The 20840-nt window shown below is 31.9% G+C and overlaps 1 protein-coding gene across 7 annotated transcripts in view; it reads right to left on the reverse strand.

The window, feature by feature from the left end:
- Positions 1 to 20840, reverse strand: part of Gfrl (Glial cell line-derived neurotrophic family receptor-like) — a 294550-nt gene that overhangs the window by 13933 nt on the left and 259777 nt on the right. For 6 of the 7 annotated variants that reach the window (XM_083054292.1, XM_083054331.1, XM_083054325.1 and 3 more), the window contains 6 exons: positions 16813 to 17018; positions 13928 to 14206; positions 13140 to 13204; positions 12178 to 12382; positions 11601 to 11746; positions 10977 to 11105 (listed from right to left, as the gene is read on the reverse strand). In XM_083054292.1, coding sequence (XP_082910418.1) covers positions 10977 to 11105; positions 11601 to 11746; positions 12178 to 12382; positions 13140 to 13204; positions 13928 to 14206; positions 16813 to 17018 — 1030 coding nt within the window. Of the gene's footprint in view, positions 1 to 10634; positions 10759 to 10976; positions 11106 to 11600; positions 11747 to 12177; positions 12383 to 13139; positions 13205 to 13927; positions 14207 to 16812; positions 17019 to 20840 lie in introns of those variants that run through there. The other variant, XM_083054297.1, reaches the window with a different exon arrangement.

A 20840-nucleotide genomic window follows, 5' to 3' on the forward strand; every position in this document is an offset into this window, starting at 1 on the left:
TTATTATTTTTTTATTATTATTATCCATTATTGTAAGATTGCTGTATGTAATATAACAAACTTGCGCCACAATTACTTTGGCCCTCATTAATTTTATTATTTTGTTCTCTTTTATATAAATTATTTTTCAATTATTATTTGCGAGACTGTCTCAAAATTCTCGGTTTTAATTTAATAATATGGACGAGACATTTCTCGTCCGTACGACATACTTTACTACTACTAATGTAATTTAATAATATATATATATCATCCTGTGATATAAAATACATATCAGGATGATATATCATCCTGATATGTAATATCATTATATTAAGGTGCCAAAAATATTGTCTTTAATATTCGGTTATACATTCAGCAAACACGCGAACAATGCTTGTGCAAAGAAACAAAAGAAATCGCACCGGCAAATTGCCTCGCTCTCGAATCCTGTTCCAATTTACTGTCTGAAAAGGTATCTTGCATAATGGAGCCGCAGCCGAAATCGCATTAATCCCAAAAAACAATTGGCACGAAAGCGGCCCGCATCGTTGTTAAGCGTGTTGCAAGCTCTGTAGGTAGATAAGTACGTGCGAACACATTGTGGCGATAGCTTGCGCGAAAACTTTTAAAGTAAACGAAACGAGCCAAAAGTAGTCGGCAGGAAAAAGAGATAACGTGTTGCGGCAGTAAATTCTTCTAAAGAAAAAAAATGATAGGGCATTGATAGGGGGCTGTCTTTATGCGAATATTCTTTGTAAAAAGATTCTAAAATCCAAACATTTTAAATATAATTTCCTAGTTAATAATCTTTTCCTCACATACATACATATTGTAATTATCTCACATTTTAAATTTTCTGACATATATTTCGTGTATATGTATTTAATTAAATATGTAAAAAATCACAGATTAAAAAGAAATTTTAACGTAATAATTTAAGTTAGAGAGATAAAGTCTCTTTTCTTCTCTTTCTTTTTTCTTTTGTTTTCTTGTACATTGTCAATAATATTTTACTTATTATTTGTCTCATTGTTTATAAGAGAGAAAAAAGAGATCGCACTTATTGTATATACAGGATGTCTGATAATAATTGTCCCACTTCTCAGATAAAGCGGGTAAATAGGTAGGAAAGTCCTCTATAGTTTTGTAATTTTCGTAATAATTAAAAAGAAATTAATAAATATCAACGCGAAAAGAGACAGTTCAGCGTTATGCAGTTACTAGGCGCGTGACAAGAAGATACAGCCCAATGTTTCGCAGTTACTAGGCACGCGACGAAGCATTGGGATTGGGATTAATAATCAAGTTTAATTATGTATTGTGCCTAGCAACCGTATAACAATCGTGAGATGTCTCTTCTTGATGCGCGCTTATACTCGTGCGGGTTTGGGCCGATGTTTCTTAATTAATTTCTCATTAATTATTACAAAAATCACAAAACGATAGAAAACTTTCTTATTCGATTTTACCTACTTTGTCTGCACACGAGAGGTGGGACGAGATTATCCAGATACTCTATTTTTATATTAATATTTTTTGTGCCGTTTAAATGTGTAAACATATAATACAATTTCTTTTCGGAAGAGTGAAACGATTGCATGTCGAGCTCGGAGATTCAAAAATTGCAAGAGCAACCCTGCCAGTTGCAGTCTGCACGAGTTGTTTCCCTTTAAATCGGCGAAAATAAGGGGTTTGCGTGTTAAAGGCTCTTTCCCGTTGTTCCGCGTGTTCGTTCTTAAACTCTAAAGCCCTCGAGGCGTCGGCGTTCCGTTGGACTGTTCTAAAAATGGAAGAGAAATTTCGTATACTCCCACGAAGATCGACTGTTCAGACTTCGGAGCGTGAGAAGTTACTTGACACTTAGCATTCACGAACGAATATTGAGCGTAAAGCAAAATAAAATAGTTAGTCTTGTAAAACAAAATGTGTTACACATATTTGTCTTCATAAAAAATTATTATTTTTATCTCTTAAAATAATCTCTTAAAATCTTCTGAACTTTTTTGTATTTACTGGTTAAAGAAAAAAGGAATATAGTCGAGAATTAAAATGTGTATAAGAAATACATAATATAAATTGTATTATAAATATAAAAAATATAGAATAGTAATAATAATATTTTTTTACAAGATAAAAAACAATTATAAATAATATTATTATTTTAGAGGATGTGTGGCTGAAAAATAAATAATAATACTTTTACTTATTTATCACGATTAATTACGTAACTATGAAAAAAGAATTATTCTTAAATAGATATATATAATTATTTTAGAATATTATAATATAATAATAATATAAAAATATAAGATAATACAATAGAAACAATAAAATAATAGAATATAATAATAATAATAATAATAATAATAATAATATATTAATACGGGATTGTATTTCAATTCTTTTTGTGTTTCAATTAATCTGGACAATTAAGAAACTCTTCTATAACTCACTAGTTGATAAACTCTTTTATAATTTACTAGTTGATACTATTATTTTGTTGTGAGTAAGAAGATGAATATTATATATAATCAAAAATAGGGTAATTTAATTTTTGAAATTATATACAATGTACATACGTACATACATACACTTATAAATATCTTTCAACATATTTTTGAGAGAGATATTTCTTTTTTTTTAATTAAAATTATAGAAAATCAGTATTTCGAATTTGGATATTAAAATATGATTAAAATTGACTATGTCAAAGAAACAGTTTTTCTTCTTAGTCTCTCACATGATCTTAAAACGCCCGAAGCTTCGGCGTACTACGTTAAAAATGAAAGATCGCTCTTTTCTGACTTTCGCTTTGTAGTCGCGCCTGTCGCACCGTTCTCTCGACATTGTCGAACTTTAGCTAGCAAGAAGATTTTATCTATATCAAGTTCGCAGTCTCGGTATCTCTTAGAATGAAATTGATTTGAAAATTTAAGAAAAAATCGCCGGACGAAATTATCAAACGTAGCAAAGAAAAAAAGCTGAAATTGCTGTTATTTTTTCATCATTAACCAGATATGTTAATTATTCTGTCAATTTTTGTAGCAGTGTAAAGATATAATTTGTAATTCGAAATCGAGATATTCTAAAAATTATTTATACTATTTATAACTTTGACACACATACACATTCAAGATATACAAATTTATTTGTATGTATCTATCAGAGAACCAAGAAGCAATACCGCTTTCTGATATACTGTGTGAATTACAATTCGCAAAGAATGGCTTCGGCTGAAAGATCATCTGCGTACGTCAGCTCGAACAGAGCAGAGACTGATAACAAGCAGCTTTCTGCTTCGTCTTTTGCTGTTGCAGAGCGAGCTGATAGACGCCGAGGAACCGCGTCGTTCGTCGAAAGCGATCGTCGCGGAGCGTGAGCGGAATACTCGCGTGAACACGTAGCGCGAATACGTGTCTCGCCGGCCGTGACGACAAGTCGTTTCTCTTCTCGTCAAATTGGCAGCCCGGCAATACGTATACGTAAGGAGCTATTATCAGGGGCGCGTCGTCTTACAGTGTTCTCGTTCTCTTGGGTGTCGCGATGCTAAAGCGGATAACGAAATCCAGACCAACGTTTGTATAGCGCGGTATGCAGAATGATTCTGCGGATTAATGCGAATTTTGACAAGTCTGAGTTAATGAGAAATTAGAAGAAAGATAAGAATCAGAAATAAATAGGTATATAAAAGCAGAAATCTTAGATAAATCAAAAAGTTTTAAAGTTTTACTTATCTCATGTTTATGATTATTAAATTCACACATTAATTATTTAATTAAACAAAAGATTTAAAAAAAATAGTTCAATGAGCAAACTTCTTAATGTCGTTTTAAGACGCGTTAGATCGACAACGATTTTATGAATGTCGAAGTTAATCATCGTTATGCAGTGCGTTTCTTCCATCATACAAAAATCTAAGAAAGGCACTCAGTATGTCGGGTAGTTTGACGCTCTCATGCATCTTCGATGAAGCCCGTAAGAAGCCTTGGGACTTCGTCCGTTTCTCTGTCTCCCTCCCGCCTTTGTAATAAAATTTGGATCGATCTCTTTATGACACACAGTTGGAGCAGCGCTGCCGTTCTCTAAATTATGAATCGGAATTTCGAATACAACCGGTTATATCATGCAATTGAAATATTTACAATTCCGCGGATGACGAAGAGCCAAAAAACGTGCTGTTTTTATGGAGATATAAGAGAAGTAGCACTCAATATAGATTATCAAATATTTAAGCATGGCGACTTGTGTGTCTGCAAAAATTATGTTGATACTATGACCTTTACAGAACTTTTCGAAAACGTCTGCTGTTATTTTTGTCTCCAGACTCCACTGAATTGATCATTTTAATTTTTTTCTTCAAAGAGTGAATACAATTTCAATTATTTTCTGTTATTATTTCCTATTATTATTAAAGAAAAGAGAAAGTATACAAATTAAATATGTATGTATACATACATATGCATATATTTAAATACTGTCTGTCAATTTTGCATACATTTTATTCGCGCAAATATTGTAACAATGCTAAGAAAAACAAGTAACATCTCTATCGCGTGTCTACATCGACATTCTCGCTGTGCACAAAGCGTCGACAATGTCAGGATGTTAGGTGGTCTTGTTCGATAGATCGATCCATTAATATATTGAGACCTTATCTCAATGAAGATGACGATATCGTGCAAACAAACAGTCCTTAATTTCGAGTCCCATCTCGGCCGAGCGACAAACATCAAACTACAATGATTCCATGTCATGTCTATTCCGGAATCTCCTAAGACTCACATATAAATAGTATAAATGCAATAAATTGGACGGTGTCATTGAGTGTCAAAAGTCAATTACAAAATGAAGATAAATATTTTATAATTTATCATTACTTATTTAATTTACTTATAGACAAATGTCTCATTATTACATTATTATTAAAGAAACAAATAAAAAATTTAAAAAACGCAAAAAAGTCAAGTTTCTATTATCTTTTTATACCGTTGCAATAAAAATCTTATAGATGTTTTATAACGTAATCGAACTCAACAAGAGACAAAGTAGCAATGCTGTCTGTTTCGTTTCAGAACTATCGTTCGCTCGCTCTTTTGTCTTAAGACTCTCCCATTGTTCGATCTGTCGCGATTCGAGACATTGGGCAGACACAGGTGTTCCACATAGATAGCAAGCATTGGCACAAGGCCAATAAAGGCACCTATATCTTCTCCTTTCCGCTTTCCCCTCATATTTCCTAACGCTCTCCCGCTACGTTCAACTCCGCATCCGAGTATCGATCTCGAAACTTCCTTGACTTTTCATTGAATTTCTATGCGTCACTTAAGAGGCTTTTCTTTGTTGGTTTTCTTTCCTTTCCCTTCTGCCCGATGGCGGAAAAGTGTTAAAAGATTATTGACGTTGTTTTAAAAATGCCTCACAAAAATATAATTATATAATTGTATATATACTATTATTTTGCTATTATTAGATCTATATAGATCGCTATCGATAAAAGATTACGTTGTATGTATTTATTTACTTAAAGATCTATATAGATCGCTATATAGATCTTTAAGTAAATAAATACATATAACGTAATCTTTTTTAATTAAACACATTTTGAAGGAATGTGTAATTAAATATTTTTTCAAACGCTTTAAAAACGATAAAATTTGATAAAGATATAGTTCATGACATTATCGATTTTAAGATAATGTTAATAGAATAAAATATTTTTTAACCTGCAGCAAATAACTAGTTATTGTTAAAAATCATCAACAACTTAAATTTGAATATTTTCCATTATTCCATTATGTCTCTCGATAATGAAAGAGGATTAATAGTAGCAAGAGGGGTAAGACTGATTTTCACGAATCACCCTTTGCACGCCGCTTCACGCGACAGGCATTTCCTCACGATTTGTCCTTCAAAGCACTCGATTTCTCGCATGTCGTCGCGCAAGGCGTTGTAAAAACTACCTTGTCCTTTTTGTTGCAATTTGTTACAATCGCGGGCGGTGTTTAGCGGTGACGTTGAACATGACCAACTGTCCCGTCAATTCAAGCTCAGATTCTAACGAGCGCTAATTTTTCTGCGATTCCCCTCTTTAACGGCAATATGAAGGGTTGAAACAACAACGAGCGGTGGAAAAGCCAGAAAGAGGTCAAAGACGCTTACAACTTACAATAGCACATCGACAGCTCTCTGGAATTATTAAGGATTCTGCGGATATAAGTGTGAGAGTTCTCTATTCCTAGATTCATAATTCTCTGTTCTGATGATACCCGCAAATAGGGTGCTCTATATTTTTTTTTATTTTTGTGTGTTCTCAAATAATTGTTTCTTGTACGAATAATACGCGTTGTTTATATAAGAAGTTTTAACGATCCACACGAAAGAGAAATTATTTAAATTCGATAGAAATTTTGCAAAAGTGAGATAAAAAATATTTAAACTTTTTACAACATTATCTGCTTATTAAAATAAGTATACAAAATTCTCTAATGTAGTAATATTATATATCTATTTAATTAAAATGTATGTTGAAAGAAAAACGTGCATCTTCAGACAATTTCAAGAATCTAAGTTTCTATATCTGTGGTAAAATCGGAATAAATAATAGTAACAAGCTCGTGGATATCGCGGAAACACCCAATGTATAGCAATCACCGTAAAGATGGTGGCGTTGAATTATTGTTAACTTCGTAAATGCAGTCCAGCAGCTGTCGTCGCATTCGTCGCTGAATGCGACAAGGCATTCCGGTAAAATATGCGAAATTGAAAAACGGCGCGGAGAACGTCGAGAAACCGCGGCTTTTTCGCCGTTTCTCGAACTGCTGCAAGATGGGATTAAACTGTGCCGTCACAGGAGTAAGCGCCGCACTGAATAAAGATCGTAGTGTCATTCGGTACCCACGAGAATAATTCGTTAACTTCACTTACGATATTCACGAGATTTTGAAATCTATTTTTATGCTGGCGTGCACAGTAAATTTTTGCATTTCTAAGCAATATAAAATAAAAAATATTTTAGCTCTTTATCCTTTAATATAAAGATTCTTGTTTGGAAATAAAGAGAGAAATATAATAATTTCTTCAATAGTCAATTAACATTTTTAATAAAAAAGAGAAAATGTGCTAATCAATGCATAGAAAAATGCATGAATTCTAAATAAATACAATAATGTACAGTATATTTTTAATAGAGACAATAGATTGACACAATAATATTTTTAGAAATTTTGAAGAAATTTTTAATACATTTTCATTACTATTTTTCATTCATTATTGAAGGTAACAACAGTTGTTTTTCTAAGTATTTATTCGATAAGAATTGACAAAAATTAAATAAAAAAATCAATTAGTTTAATTATTTAATCAACAGAAAATTATATGATAATTTATAAATTAAATGCCATTCGAAGATGTATTGAAGCATTTTGCAATTACAATTAGTTAAACGAAAAAGCATAATTGGCAGCACAGAATCTAAAATTATGATATCAAATTAGATCAAATTATCAAACAATTGCAGTTGAATAATCACTAAAATATTCATGTAAAGCGAACAAAAATAATCGTTCAGGCGATAGGTACCTAATACAGTCCCAATTAAAGACAATCAATATTTTCTCTACGATAAAAAGTACTTGATTGCATCTGGCTTAAATTAAATGATTCAAATAATGATTTAAATGACAGGTCATAAAACTTTACACCAACTACGAATCGCATAAATTCCACTTGTCATTTAAAAGAAAAAGAAAGAGAGAGAGAGTGATGGGAGAGGGAAAATAAGAGAAAGAAAAAGAGAGAGAATGAGAATGAGAATGCGCAGGAGGACGAAAAGTGAAAGATGAGGGAAAGTAAAACGAATGTTGACCCAGCCAGAGAGGAACGAGCGATTTCGAGTCACCAGCAAAGACGGCACCGTGGTCCTCCGCTATATTAGCAAAGTTTTATGACGTATGTAGCTGCGACGTGCAGTCACGCCAAGGGAGAATGCAAGTTTTCGTACCCCTCGCTCTCTATGGTGCACTCCGCCACCGTTATGAGCCCCTTGGGTTTACGGAGAAGGGAGACGAAATGATGTTGGGGATGGACCGTGGACCGACTGCCAGAGAAACTTATGTGAATCTGAAAATTCTGAGATACACCTCGCACGAATAGACGGTTCAATGTCTTTAAATGATATTTTTTTCGATTTAGAGAAAAATTCATAGTAATAATATATTTGCGCGAAATTAAACTTACATATAATATGTTTCTTGCATTATTAAAAATAGTTATTACTTACAAGCAACATTTTTGTTTTTTGAGGCGTTTAGAAATAAATTTAAAAAATTATATAAAAATTATATTGATCTTTGCTTGAATATCAAAAGAGAGTTTTCTGAATATACTGACGAAATTGGAAAAAGAGAGGAAGCACGCAAAATAAATCTACTGTTGAACAGTTATATCACGAGGTCAATAAGTCAACTCGATCCCTCAAATTCGCCTTTTTCTTCGCGATTGTTGCTTAACGCGATTCTCAATCTATATATATCGTACAGTTGCCCATTTTGTACAGATCGAAACTCGCTATCTCTCCCGCAGGCAACGGTAGAAACGAATTCTCGTAATTCTGTCAGACGTTTTCCGTCGAGCCGTTATTTAAAGCCGTCCAACGAACATTCCGTGAACAAAGTTATCAGCCACAAAATAACATTGATATTATTTATACTGAAATACAAATACAATTCCTTTTTTTTTATTTCACTTTAAAAATGTGTTATTTAATTATTTAAATTAAATCTTTCAGTTAATTATATACGTATTATTAAATTTATTATTGGTAAACAAGTTGGTGTTGAAACACCATGTTTGTTCTTTTTATTTTTTCCATTTTAATATAAATTAGATCATTTTATATTAATAGTTTTCGGAAATATTGCACTTTATATATTATGAAAAGACGCACAAATATATTTACAAATTTATAATATTAGCTTGAAGTTAATATTCCATCGAATTCGTAATTAATCCTTTGCAATTTAGTGTTATAATTTATTCGAAATTTATTATAGTCCTTCAAAATGTAGAAGATGGTGTTGAGAAATTCTTTCACCAGTGTTTTAGGTGTAGTTTTTTAAAAATTGAACTGGTGTGTAATTTTTCGCCAATGTCATTTCGTATCGATTGTGATGCATCTCTTCGACACCCTGTATGCTACTAAATGCGCGTTGCTTTCTGCTCGCAGCACGCATTTTACACAGTCGTACAGATTCCCGGGGCGATTTCCAATCTGTGATCAAGCGTCGGTCCATTTGCAACTTGATGGAGGTATTCTGGATTCAAATTGGCGTGTGTTGTTTCGTTGACCGATCCATCCTTTTTCCGTGCAAATTTTTCGCGACGACAAAAATTCGCGATTATAAAAATCCCTTTCACGTTGAATATTCATTGCAAGCAACATTAATCGAAGAGGAGAATTCATTATTGCTTTGATGCTGATAATTATGTTCAGTATGTGAATGAATATCATCATCACCAATTGCTTTCCGTTATTTTATGGATAGTTATTGTAGAAAATTACTATTAAACTTGACAGATATATAAAAGTTATTTTAAATATAAATTAAAATTTAAAATAAATATGATGACTCATTATTATATTTATTAAAAATGTATTAAGACGAGAACAGATTTTTACTAATTATATAAATTTAAATTATTATTTTAAAAGCTCAAAAGCTTTTCACGTATTTTCTACTCAGTGAAACTTAAGGAATTTATTTTTTCCTCCAGTTATAATAAATTTTCATTCAATTGACCAATTGATATTTTTTACAATCGGTTGTTCTTAACTAACTATTTCTTGAAATTCTTTAATCAGCCGTTACAAATACTTGAATACTCGCGACACTGTGTTTGTGAGCCGGCTATGAATCACAGAGTTTTAATTACCCTGCGTGCATTTTAAGCGGGCGCATTATGTGTTCCGGACACGCGTAAGGCTGCATTATCGCGTGCAATAATCCCTCGGAAAGAGATCGATTGGCGATCTGCAATGCGCTCGCTCAAGATCTATCGCGACGCAAGGGGTGAAATTCGGCAAGCGGATTAATCGCGATAATCCCTCCCGTACGACGCCGAGATCTGCTTGGGGAAATTAAAACTTTCGCGAGAACGCGTTATACATCGTCCCCTCGTACCGACTTCCTGTCGGGTGCACGCACGTGCGTGTGCATCGAATCGCTGTAGTTCACGCAAAGCTTTCCTTGAACCCGGAGCCGTTGCAGGATCTTCGCAGATCCTACGAACTCACCTTTACAGTCGTAATCTTACTGATTCGACGAGAACGACAAAAGTCACTTTGGCTTTAATTAATGTATAATTCTTCGTAAATGTCAAAGAAAAAAATAATAAAGCGTAAATTCGAGAGACAGAAATTACATCACGTTTTGCTGGCTTGTTGTGCATTCTAATCGGATTGCACGTTACTCTTGCTGATGTATTTTTAATATATTGTGCTGCAAATTTTTAAAGTAATGGCAATCTATGTCGTGTATGTGTGTTAAATTCAAAATATCAAATCATACTATAATAAATCAATCATAATTAAAAACATATTTGTTAAAATTACAAGAAAATAAAATATATAAAGGAAATAAAATATGAACCTGTGCTAAAATATAAATCTTTATTCTGGTTAACATGTATTTTCAATGTACAAAGATAAAAGCTTCACGTTTTTCAAATAAACAGTGCATCGCGTTAAGCTTAAATTGTTCCAAGGCAGGAGCAGGGAATCTAAAAAAGTAATGGTAAAAGACCCTCGTACATTCATTCAAACGTAGAAGAAATAATAAGTAAAATAATGAAATGTTATTTTTCTCTTGATAACACGCGCGTTTCCTTGTCTCGCGGTTTCTCGAAAACTGCATCCCCGTAGGCTTATCCAGCTCTCTCGCCAAAGCTTTCAATTTTCGCGCATGCAGTGCGAAAAGGTCCATCCGAGATTCGCTTACCTTGACACGTAGCAGGTGTTGCAGACTCTGGGCCTGGCTGCTATTTAAAGGTGGATTGTCGGTCCCGAGTCGTGCCACTGCAATCACGTTTTCTCGGGTCGCGTTGTACAAGAAGAGCGTGCACACTGTCTGTAAATGGAAGACGTGAATTGGCCTCGCGATAGATAGGTAGCTAGGGTAGGTTGGCGTGTCATCCGTCGCGAATTTATTAAATTCCGCGCTGCCCGATTTACTTTTTAATCGACGCGCAGTTTGACGAGCCATTACATTTCTCATTGACATTTCTCATTATCGGAATTTCGCGCTCCGATCGGAGACGCTGCGCATTAATTGCATTCTGGGAATTTTCCGGAGCCCCTCTCTACCCGAGCCCGTTTCCCTACAACGCCGAGTAACACGAGATGTAATAAACTCCGGAATAATCGACTGATTTTAGATTCTTTTCTGGGTCGTTGCATTTAGCGCGGACTGTTCCAAAATAATCTTGATTTCGGAATTTTCCACGAGATTTCTGTACCGAGTTGTGAGATTTCTCTCCCTGTTTTCCAAAGAGTGACAATTTTGAACTGTCATCCAGCGAGATTTAACGGTCAGTCGGAGCGACATAACGCCGACGTCTCTCACCTGATTATTGACTTCCTCTCTCATGAAATTGTCGAGAGATGATACCGCGTCCAGCACGGTTACATTGTTGTGCTGTTTTAATAAGGTCTCATCTTTCTCGCTGTACCCCAGGAACATGAAAACCCCATGCGGTATGTTGTATGTGTCTGTGAAAATAATACAACGCTGATATTATACGCCACGAAGACAAATCGTTTCCTATGTCGGGTTATTTCAAAATCGTTGTATTTTATCTTGCGGTCAGAGTTTAGAAAAAAAAGAGAATTTTATTAATATAAACTATAAAAAGTTGTTATTAAATAATTAATGAGCTTAAATAAACAATAAAGCAAAGTTAATGCTTTAATTTGACTAAATCTTCAGTTTACACAAACTGCGTAACATAAAATAAAATAAATCTAGATTTTTTTAGTTACTTATTTTTATGATAAAGAAAAAAAATATATATATATACGCTACAAGAATGCAATAATGACTTGAAAACTGTTCGTGCCTTCTGAAAAATGTAATAAAAGTGTCACTCAAATAATCGATGTTTTATTTAACTATATTAATTGTGAGAAAAATGATCGCTCACCAGGCGAAGGCCGCATGCATATAAAACCACCGCTATAGCAAAGGCAAGGACCCCGATGCGCCTGATAAGCTGGCGCTTCGTGGTTATAGAAAGCGAAATCTGTCTTGCAGGGTGACGAATCGACGCAGATGGTGTTGCAGACAAGTTGTTCACCCTCGCCGCAGTGACAGAGCTCCGAGCATTCAGGCTCATCCTCGCGATACAGCTACATAAATGCGTGTGATACACATTATAATTAATATATTTATCTCTATCACTGTATTTGTACATTTTTAAAAAGTGCCTACCAAGATATAAAAAAATATATTTTTCATGATAATTAGTTTCGACATAACGTAGTGATTACTTTCACGTATTACATGAAATTATGACATTATCAATATGTCAGTAAAGTCAATCATATCGAAATATCCATATCTTCTGAATTATAATAATATATGATATTTGTTTTTACAATAATAATCTTTATTTAATATATATTTGTATATTATATATAATTATAATATATATACATATATATATTATGCCATATATATATATTTATAAATATTTTAAAATAAATATGCATATATATGTATATATTAAAACAATGTTTGCAAAAATGTTGAAGAAAAGAGAATTAATAAATTGTTATGTGTACCTTGCATGCACAATAGAATTTTGGTCTTCTAAACTCTAAAACTTGTTTATAAAATTTTAAAAAAATTGCTCGTTAAAGGATCAAAGAGTTACAATATTGTGACACGCTAACATATGAGAAAAAAATCACGCTCGACTCGCTCGTTTATAGTAAAATCCGCTTCAACAAATATCCGATTTTCGCTGACATGTTCGTTCGTTTCTCGCGCACAATGGCTATAAAACCCTCGCTTTCCTTTTATCTCGCGAATGTTAGCTCTCGAGAGCGATGACAGTTCGTCAATGACAATCGCAAAAAATTTACGAGATTGCTAGTGACTTACCCTTTTGCCCTTGCCCTCTCTTATGTATTGGTGGCTGTGTGTCGGTCTTTGAACCACGCAAAAGCCTATAAAGAAAGAGTAATGTAAGTGAGAGAAGACGTCCTTCCGCCAGTTTGTTTCTTCAGCCCTTTATCAACTCCTTCCATTGTATCTTACGCCCGGAGGCGATCTATCTAATTTGCTTCTCGATGCAGCAGACGAAAGAAATTAAAAATTGTTTTTTTCCTAAGTTTCCGGTACGCGGAATTTTATTTGTAAAAAGAAGAACATTCTGGGGTTAGATTAAAAAAAATATAATTATATAAAGTACATATAATAATTGGCAAACCAAGCAAGAGTTTTAAAATTCAAAATTTCAAGAATTATTTAACAAATAATATTGAAGAATCAGCATCAGAAAAATGTCTTGAGAATATAAATAGAACTTATTTGCACTGCGGTAAATCTAAAAAAATTTTGCGATGAGTTTAGATTTCAGTATTAAATATAACTGTCCCAGATAAAATCGCTGTTGTGTGGAATGTATAAAAGATTTATATATCAATTATTATTAGAGTTTTAAAATTTAATTCTCATCAAAGTTATGCATTTTTCATGAATGTTTCCATGATCCAAAAAGTTCGCGTCACCTTGACAAGCAATAAGTGATTAAAATTTAATAGTTGAATGTCAGAAAATAATCTGATCAATTATTGTCTGATTATATAATTATATTAGAAATATATAATTATATTAGGAAATTATTTTAGTAAAGGAACCTATTAATCTTTAAGTGCGTTTAGACTCACGTGGCGGCGTCGTAGTTGTAGTTGTAGTACTCGGAGTGGTGCTCGTAGTGGTGGTGGTTGTGATTTCCCAAGTTTCCATAGGTTCGGTGGTCGGCCACTTCGTCACTTCCGGTATTTGATTATCCTCCACTTGTTCGACTGCGGTGATCGCCGTCATGCTCGCCAGTGCCCTCGTTGTCGTCGTCGCGACGGCCGTCGTCGTTGTCGTCGTTGTCTTCGGTGTTGTGGTACGTGAGTGATGGTGTTTTCTGCGTGCGTGATAGTCCTTCTGCGATTCCACTGTAATTAACGATATCTTTGAAACGATGCAAATTAAGGAAACGAGAATAAAATTATATATAATAAAATGGAAAACTTTTTAATGTCAATTTTTAAAGAGAAAAGCTATAGATTTATACTTTTTTATTCATATTAAATTAAAATAGATTATAATTTATATATATATTTTTATATAAAACTGTATGTGTGTGGAAACAATACTATACTTTTTCAATATATTGAATTACTAAATAAATAAATTTCATATAAAAATTATCAACATAGAAACTATCTATTAAATAACTCTACGTTTATTATTTTTCGATTATTTTTGTATAAAATTATTTATTATATAGTCTCTGAATCTTACGATAATTCGTACTAAGAGAAATTCTTTTTGTCATAACTTCTTTTTTTTATAGCATCATTTCACGGTGCAATAATCAGTACGAAAAACTGTCGACTCAAATCGGCATCGTCGCGTTGAAGTATATAACTTCAGCTTAATACTTTCTCTCTCATAGACTCTCTCATACATTCTCTCGCGGGCGCCAGGAAACGGACGTGTGGCCGCAAATAACAACCTCTAAGCAATATAAAGTGCCGAACAGAGAGCCTGTAAAATTGCAGTTGAATGTACACGTGTAGCCATCCGACGCGAAAGTATGAAAGTATTGGGAAAGTCGCGCGGTCCCGTATCGCCAGAGGCGCAGCTGCTGCGAAATATTTCAGGTACTGGGGGTAGCTCCAGGGTGATTACACTTTCAAGGGGCACCGCGCCCCGCCTCTCCTCTCGCGGGACGCGTACAGCAATAATAGGGAACGTAAGATGCGCGTAATAATATTTTACGAGCTGCAGCAGCGACTTGCAACTTTTATTTTTTCGAAATAGATTATATTTATCAGCATCTATTTTGCCACTCGAAATGGCGATAATTCGATTTTCTTCCTCCTTCCCAAAAATGTAGGTCGCGCGCAAAAATATACTAGAAAAAATATAATAATAAAATAGAATAGAATAAAATTAATTATAAATACACACACATGCATATACGTGTATATGTAAATATACATATATATCCATATATAAAATTTCTCGTATGTCGAACAAGCTAAATAAAATATGATATCAACGGAGAATTTCAAAAGGACATACAAGATCCAGTGATGTGACAATCTCTAACAATCTACGACAATCTATGCAGTTATACACCGTGATGCCACACGCAGAATTGCAATTACACTGGTCGAACAAACGACACAGGTTGACCCTTATCGATCCTTCTTGACCCCGACGAGTTGTAAAGCACAGCGAGTGCAATGAGCTGCATTCAGTTGGTAGATAAGTCATTTAGATACGAAGAAATAGCATCTCCTACTGCGTTCTAGAAATGCATCATGTCGAGCGCATCGGCAGCGCTTCATGCAGTTCGGTCTGTTATGCGTTATTTATGCGTTGTACGTATAATGCTTGTACGTATAATGACTTATAACGCAGAAAGAAAGTAGTACGAATAATTTTTTTAGCATATAATATTTCTATATTAATATTATTATAATCATTTTAAGTAAGCTTAAATGTTGAATATTTTAGAGCGAATCAGAAGCCAATGTAAACTTAAAACTTTAAAAAATAAGATAATATTAAAAGTGAAATTGAATTAACTTTTATTAGTCAATGTTTACATAATTTATAATGTGCCTTCTCAATATTAAACAAGTCATTTATTTTATATATCAAATTCAGTTTAAATTTAATTTAAGTTTATATCACGCGCGAGTGATTTGTTCTCCCTCTCTCTCTTAACAAAATTATTAAAATATTCTTTCCACGCGATAAATAGATGCGAGATAAATAGATGCTCGTTGTCGCTCATTGCCATTTTAATGAAGAATCGAATGCCGATATCGTCACGCGGTTTTTCACGCTGATAAAATGCTGCGAGATAAAACATTTACAAAGATTAATTAAACTTTAGAACAATATACCGTCGGTCTGCATTAATTAACATTATACCAACCAGTATCCGACTATTTTTATTTAGTTCCGATAACTCAATATATCGATTTAAGTTAATCTTCATGTTTTCGCTAATAACTTGTTTAAAATTCTTGTTTCTTTGAAATAGATTAATTATTTTTAAAAATAATATAGTTATTTCTGTCATAATAAATTAAAAAGTATCGATCATTTTTGTTAATATTATATGTCTTATTAAATAATATATAAATCAAAGTTCTAAGTTTATAAGTTTATAAGTTTATAAATAATTATAAGTAATATATAGGATAACCCTTGTATTTATTGTCAGTTAGAAACTGATAAATTTTTATTCACACATAACTTTTTTTGTCAGATTATCGTAAGTGTCTTAAAAATCATCCTGATATAGATACAGATTCTCCTTTATGTATGCTTTCCCTTCATTTTTTTTAAAATTATAATATTAAAAAAGTAATACATTTGTAAAAAGACGTCAAAATAAATTTTATAATATTAATATTATACAATATTATATAATAAAAATATTAACAATCTTCTAATTGAAAGTGCGATCTGATGTCTGAACTTTTAATCCAAATTGCTATAATGAGGACTGCAAGTAATGAATGAATTTGTCACTTACCTACGCAAGGATTCACCCAGAGAAGCCGCTGCCAGCCTAGACAGCCGTAAAGTTGATGGAGCTCAGTACCTTTGCAGGCGCAATTGGTATGAAGTTCAGTGCCAAGAATGCCTAGCATTGCTTTTCTGCATTCCGAAGTTGGTCCGGCGCATTTTTTCGTCACAGTGTCGGCCGCGCAGCTTTGTTCGTAATACTCCAACCTAAGCCTAAAAAATTTAGGACATTGACCTTTGCGATCAATGAAACTATAAACTATACGATATATACAATCAACAAAACTCTATCAGCGATTTGTGTAAAGAAAAGAAAATTGAAGATTTGGAAAATCAAAGGTAATCTTGAAAGATAAATTAAAATGTTAATACATCATAAAATTACCCTATCAATTATTATGATAATCACAATTAACGCATTGATACTGACGTTTAAATATAACAAAACTAGATTATTACATTTAAGAAATCACTACATATTCTTTATACAGAAGATAAATTAATATAAATTAATGTCGCAAAAAATAAATTTAATTATTGTATTGCATATATAATTTTTTTCAATGTTAAACTTGATTGCAGCAATTATTATTATTTATTAATTAATTAAACATAAGTATTTTATTAGAACGTCAATAATCATTGCATATGTATAACTATAAACTACAAATGATGCTTTGACAAATTATTTAACAGAAAATTGATTTAAATTGACAAATTGAATTTTTTAGGCAAACAATTTAGTTAGAAAAATATCTGAAAATATCTCTGATGTTGATCATGATTAAATAGTATTCTAACAAATATTGAACGTATTTGTGACGTCAATAATCATTAGACGCATGATTATTTGTGCCAACAGATCGACAGAATTAATGTCGGAATAATGGATAATCGTTAGATGTATATATTCTTGATGACCATAGTTGGTATGACAATTGATCGATTTGTTTAGACATGTTACTCAGATCTGATAATCTATCTAAAGAACTTTCAACACTAGACGAACCGCATATAAATACACGTTTCACCTCGCTATTTGCTGCATGTAACTTGGCGTGAGACAGGACATGTCTTTTGATACATAGATAGATATTGCCAATGGGTATATATAGGGTATATACATATAGTAAAGTATAAATTTTCATAAAAACGTTTCAACTAAGATATATAAGTTTTAATTGGATAATGATTTGTGATACATTAATTATTAAAACATACATATTAAATATATAAGAAATTAATTTTATATTATTAATAAAATTAAAATTAATTAATATTATGTTATATTAATAAAATCAATAAAAATTAAATAAACCTTACATTATATTAAATTCTTAACATACATTAATATTTTAACATATTTTAGATTTAAAAATAATAAATTATATACAAATTTCCATTAATTAAAAAAAGTTAAATAAAAAAAATAATAACTCTTGTATTAAATAAAACATAATCAATTAATATCAATAAAGGCTTTAGAAAACATATTAATAATGTAATTAAATAACTTAATTAATAATTAATAAGTTATCAAATTAAATTTATAATTAATCAACCAAACTATTTTGTGCATTATATTAATGATTATATTAATTTATCTATTGAAATTTTTCTAATTTGTTTATTATAGAAAATAACTATTACGGTGAAAATAATAAGCTCTTATCTTGCAAGCAATTATTATAGAAAGCAATTAAATAAAAACTATTGAGACACCTCGAAGCGTGGGAATGTATCGAGGCACAAAGAGTGCATCAATGGCACGCAGCAATCGCTCGTTTCCGTGTCGCCTATAGATATCTCTAAATGGCAAAATTAAAAATGGATTCGTTCGCTCTCGGCGATAAATCAATTAAAACGCCGATTCAAGCATGTGCCTGGGTGCATGCACGCGTGTACTAATTTAATCGATCGGCGAAGCGCGCGTGCATACGATCCATCGCGCGCATTTGTGTGCCTTCCTTTCGATTATATTAATCCGTTACACCCGCTGTTTTTTTTAAACGTATTCATTAGTGCGAAGTGTTTTATTCTCCAATATAATGTTTCAATTTTCGCTGTTATGTCTGATATTTTACCATTTAATAAAGATTGAAATAACAACATATCCAATCTGCAATAGGTATCCAATAATGTGTAAAATCGTACAAAATATGTATATATGATAATTTCAATACCTACAAACAACTTTAATAAAAACTTTAATAATAAAAAATGGAACAAAATTTTGTATACGTAAAAAATATACGGAAAAATTAAAATTTATATTTATATAATCGAAGTGTATCTTCGATTATATTACGATACGATAAACAAAGTACACAAAAATTCTTAGATTTTCATAAGAAAGAAATTAGATAAATATATAATAAACATTTAATATACAACTCATTGGAATATGAAAAAACTTATTTATATATAATATAATTAATATATAATATAATTTGCGTAAAAAAATGACAATGAATTAAGTCATTTCAAGAAATTAAGTCATTTTTAAATCGAAAAAATAATGTCTCTGTCTTCCTTAATAATCTTTTTCAACAACTAAAAATGATTATTAATATATATATTGTATATATATATATATATATATATATATACAATATATGTATATAATTTTTTTTATAAATATTTGATATTAAATATAAATTTTTTTATTTAGGTATACATAAAAATTTATTTTCAAAAAATCGATTATTTATCGTAACTGTGATAAAATTGTAATAATAATATATATGAAAAAGTACAAAAAATTATCATGCTTGTAAAAGAAAATTTTTATCAATATTAAAAATTTTATGTTACATTTCCGGTTTGCTTTTTGTAGAATTAATGAAACTTAATAATTAGAATTAAATTTGTATTAATAAAATTTCAAATTCAGTAGTAATAGGAAATTAGACAGACATGAATAATCCATTGTCTCATTTTAGAAACTTGCTAAAATTGACTTGCATCAACAGTTTGAATTAACTGATTCGTTATCCCTTTCTGTTCTTCTCTCTGTATAAATTATAGTCTTACTATAGTCTTACTATAAATAATCTAAATAGAATGCAAAAAGAGAAAGAGAGATAGAGAGAGGCAAATTTAATTAACTAGGAATAACGCTAATCAATATTGTGATGCTATTCTAATCTTTATATATTTCTATATTCTACTGAATATATGTCTTTATACTTTACAACCTTAATTTTCAATGGATTTTTTTATCAATTCAAGATTAACTTTTTCAACTGATGGTGTCAAAGTATCAATATTTTTTGAATTACGAATATTACCTGCGATTAGTCTATCTTTATCCCTTGACTAATATTCATGTACCACTTTACGTAGAAGCTAATGAATAGAATTCTCAGACCATTTTACACGAGATGTTCAGCCCAAGTTGTTAAATTACAATGTATCTTCCGTAAGAAGCTGCCGCTTTAAAAAATGAACTACTTTTCCTCGCATAAAAGAAAAAGATAAAATTTCTTTTTTCTCGTCCTCGCAATTTTCCGTGGAGATTCTTCATGGTAAGTGAATATTGTCGTATGGCGTAACGGGAACAAAATTGACACGTAAATAATAATGTCCAATTAGAACGAGACGCGATCTTATCTCACTGAGTAAACCAGAGAAGCACCCGATTAAACATCGCAAACACGTCGTCCCTTATTTTTTCTCGCGGTTCCACCGGAACTTTTTCAATTTTAAAGTTAAATCGCGATTCAACAAGATTTATTCGTGCGCTAATGCAATATTTCCTTAGCCAGAAGGACATTCATCGGAGAACTAGTGAGACTATAAAACGATGGGTCCTTCATTTTCTGTAACTCGAGTATGTGGCGGTGTACATGAATGTCGTTTTAAGTGAAGCCGCTTAAGCGCTGAGAAAACCATTTTACTCCCCATAGGAGATTTTTCTACCGTTTTTTATCTGATAAAACTTGGAAATCCGATAAAACTGTTAAAAGATAAAAATCGCGACATTAAATCTCTACAATTTTTTTGAAAACCTTTTAATTCCTAATTCTTTATAAT

Source organism: Prenolepis imparis, unplaced genomic scaffold, assembly GCF_030444845.1.
Source record: "Prenolepis imparis isolate NDT839.2.m4 unplaced genomic scaffold, iyPreImpa1.0 SCAF_1, whole genome shotgun sequence".
Lineage (NCBI taxonomy): Eukaryota > Metazoa > Arthropoda > Insecta > Hymenoptera > Formicidae > Prenolepis > Prenolepis imparis.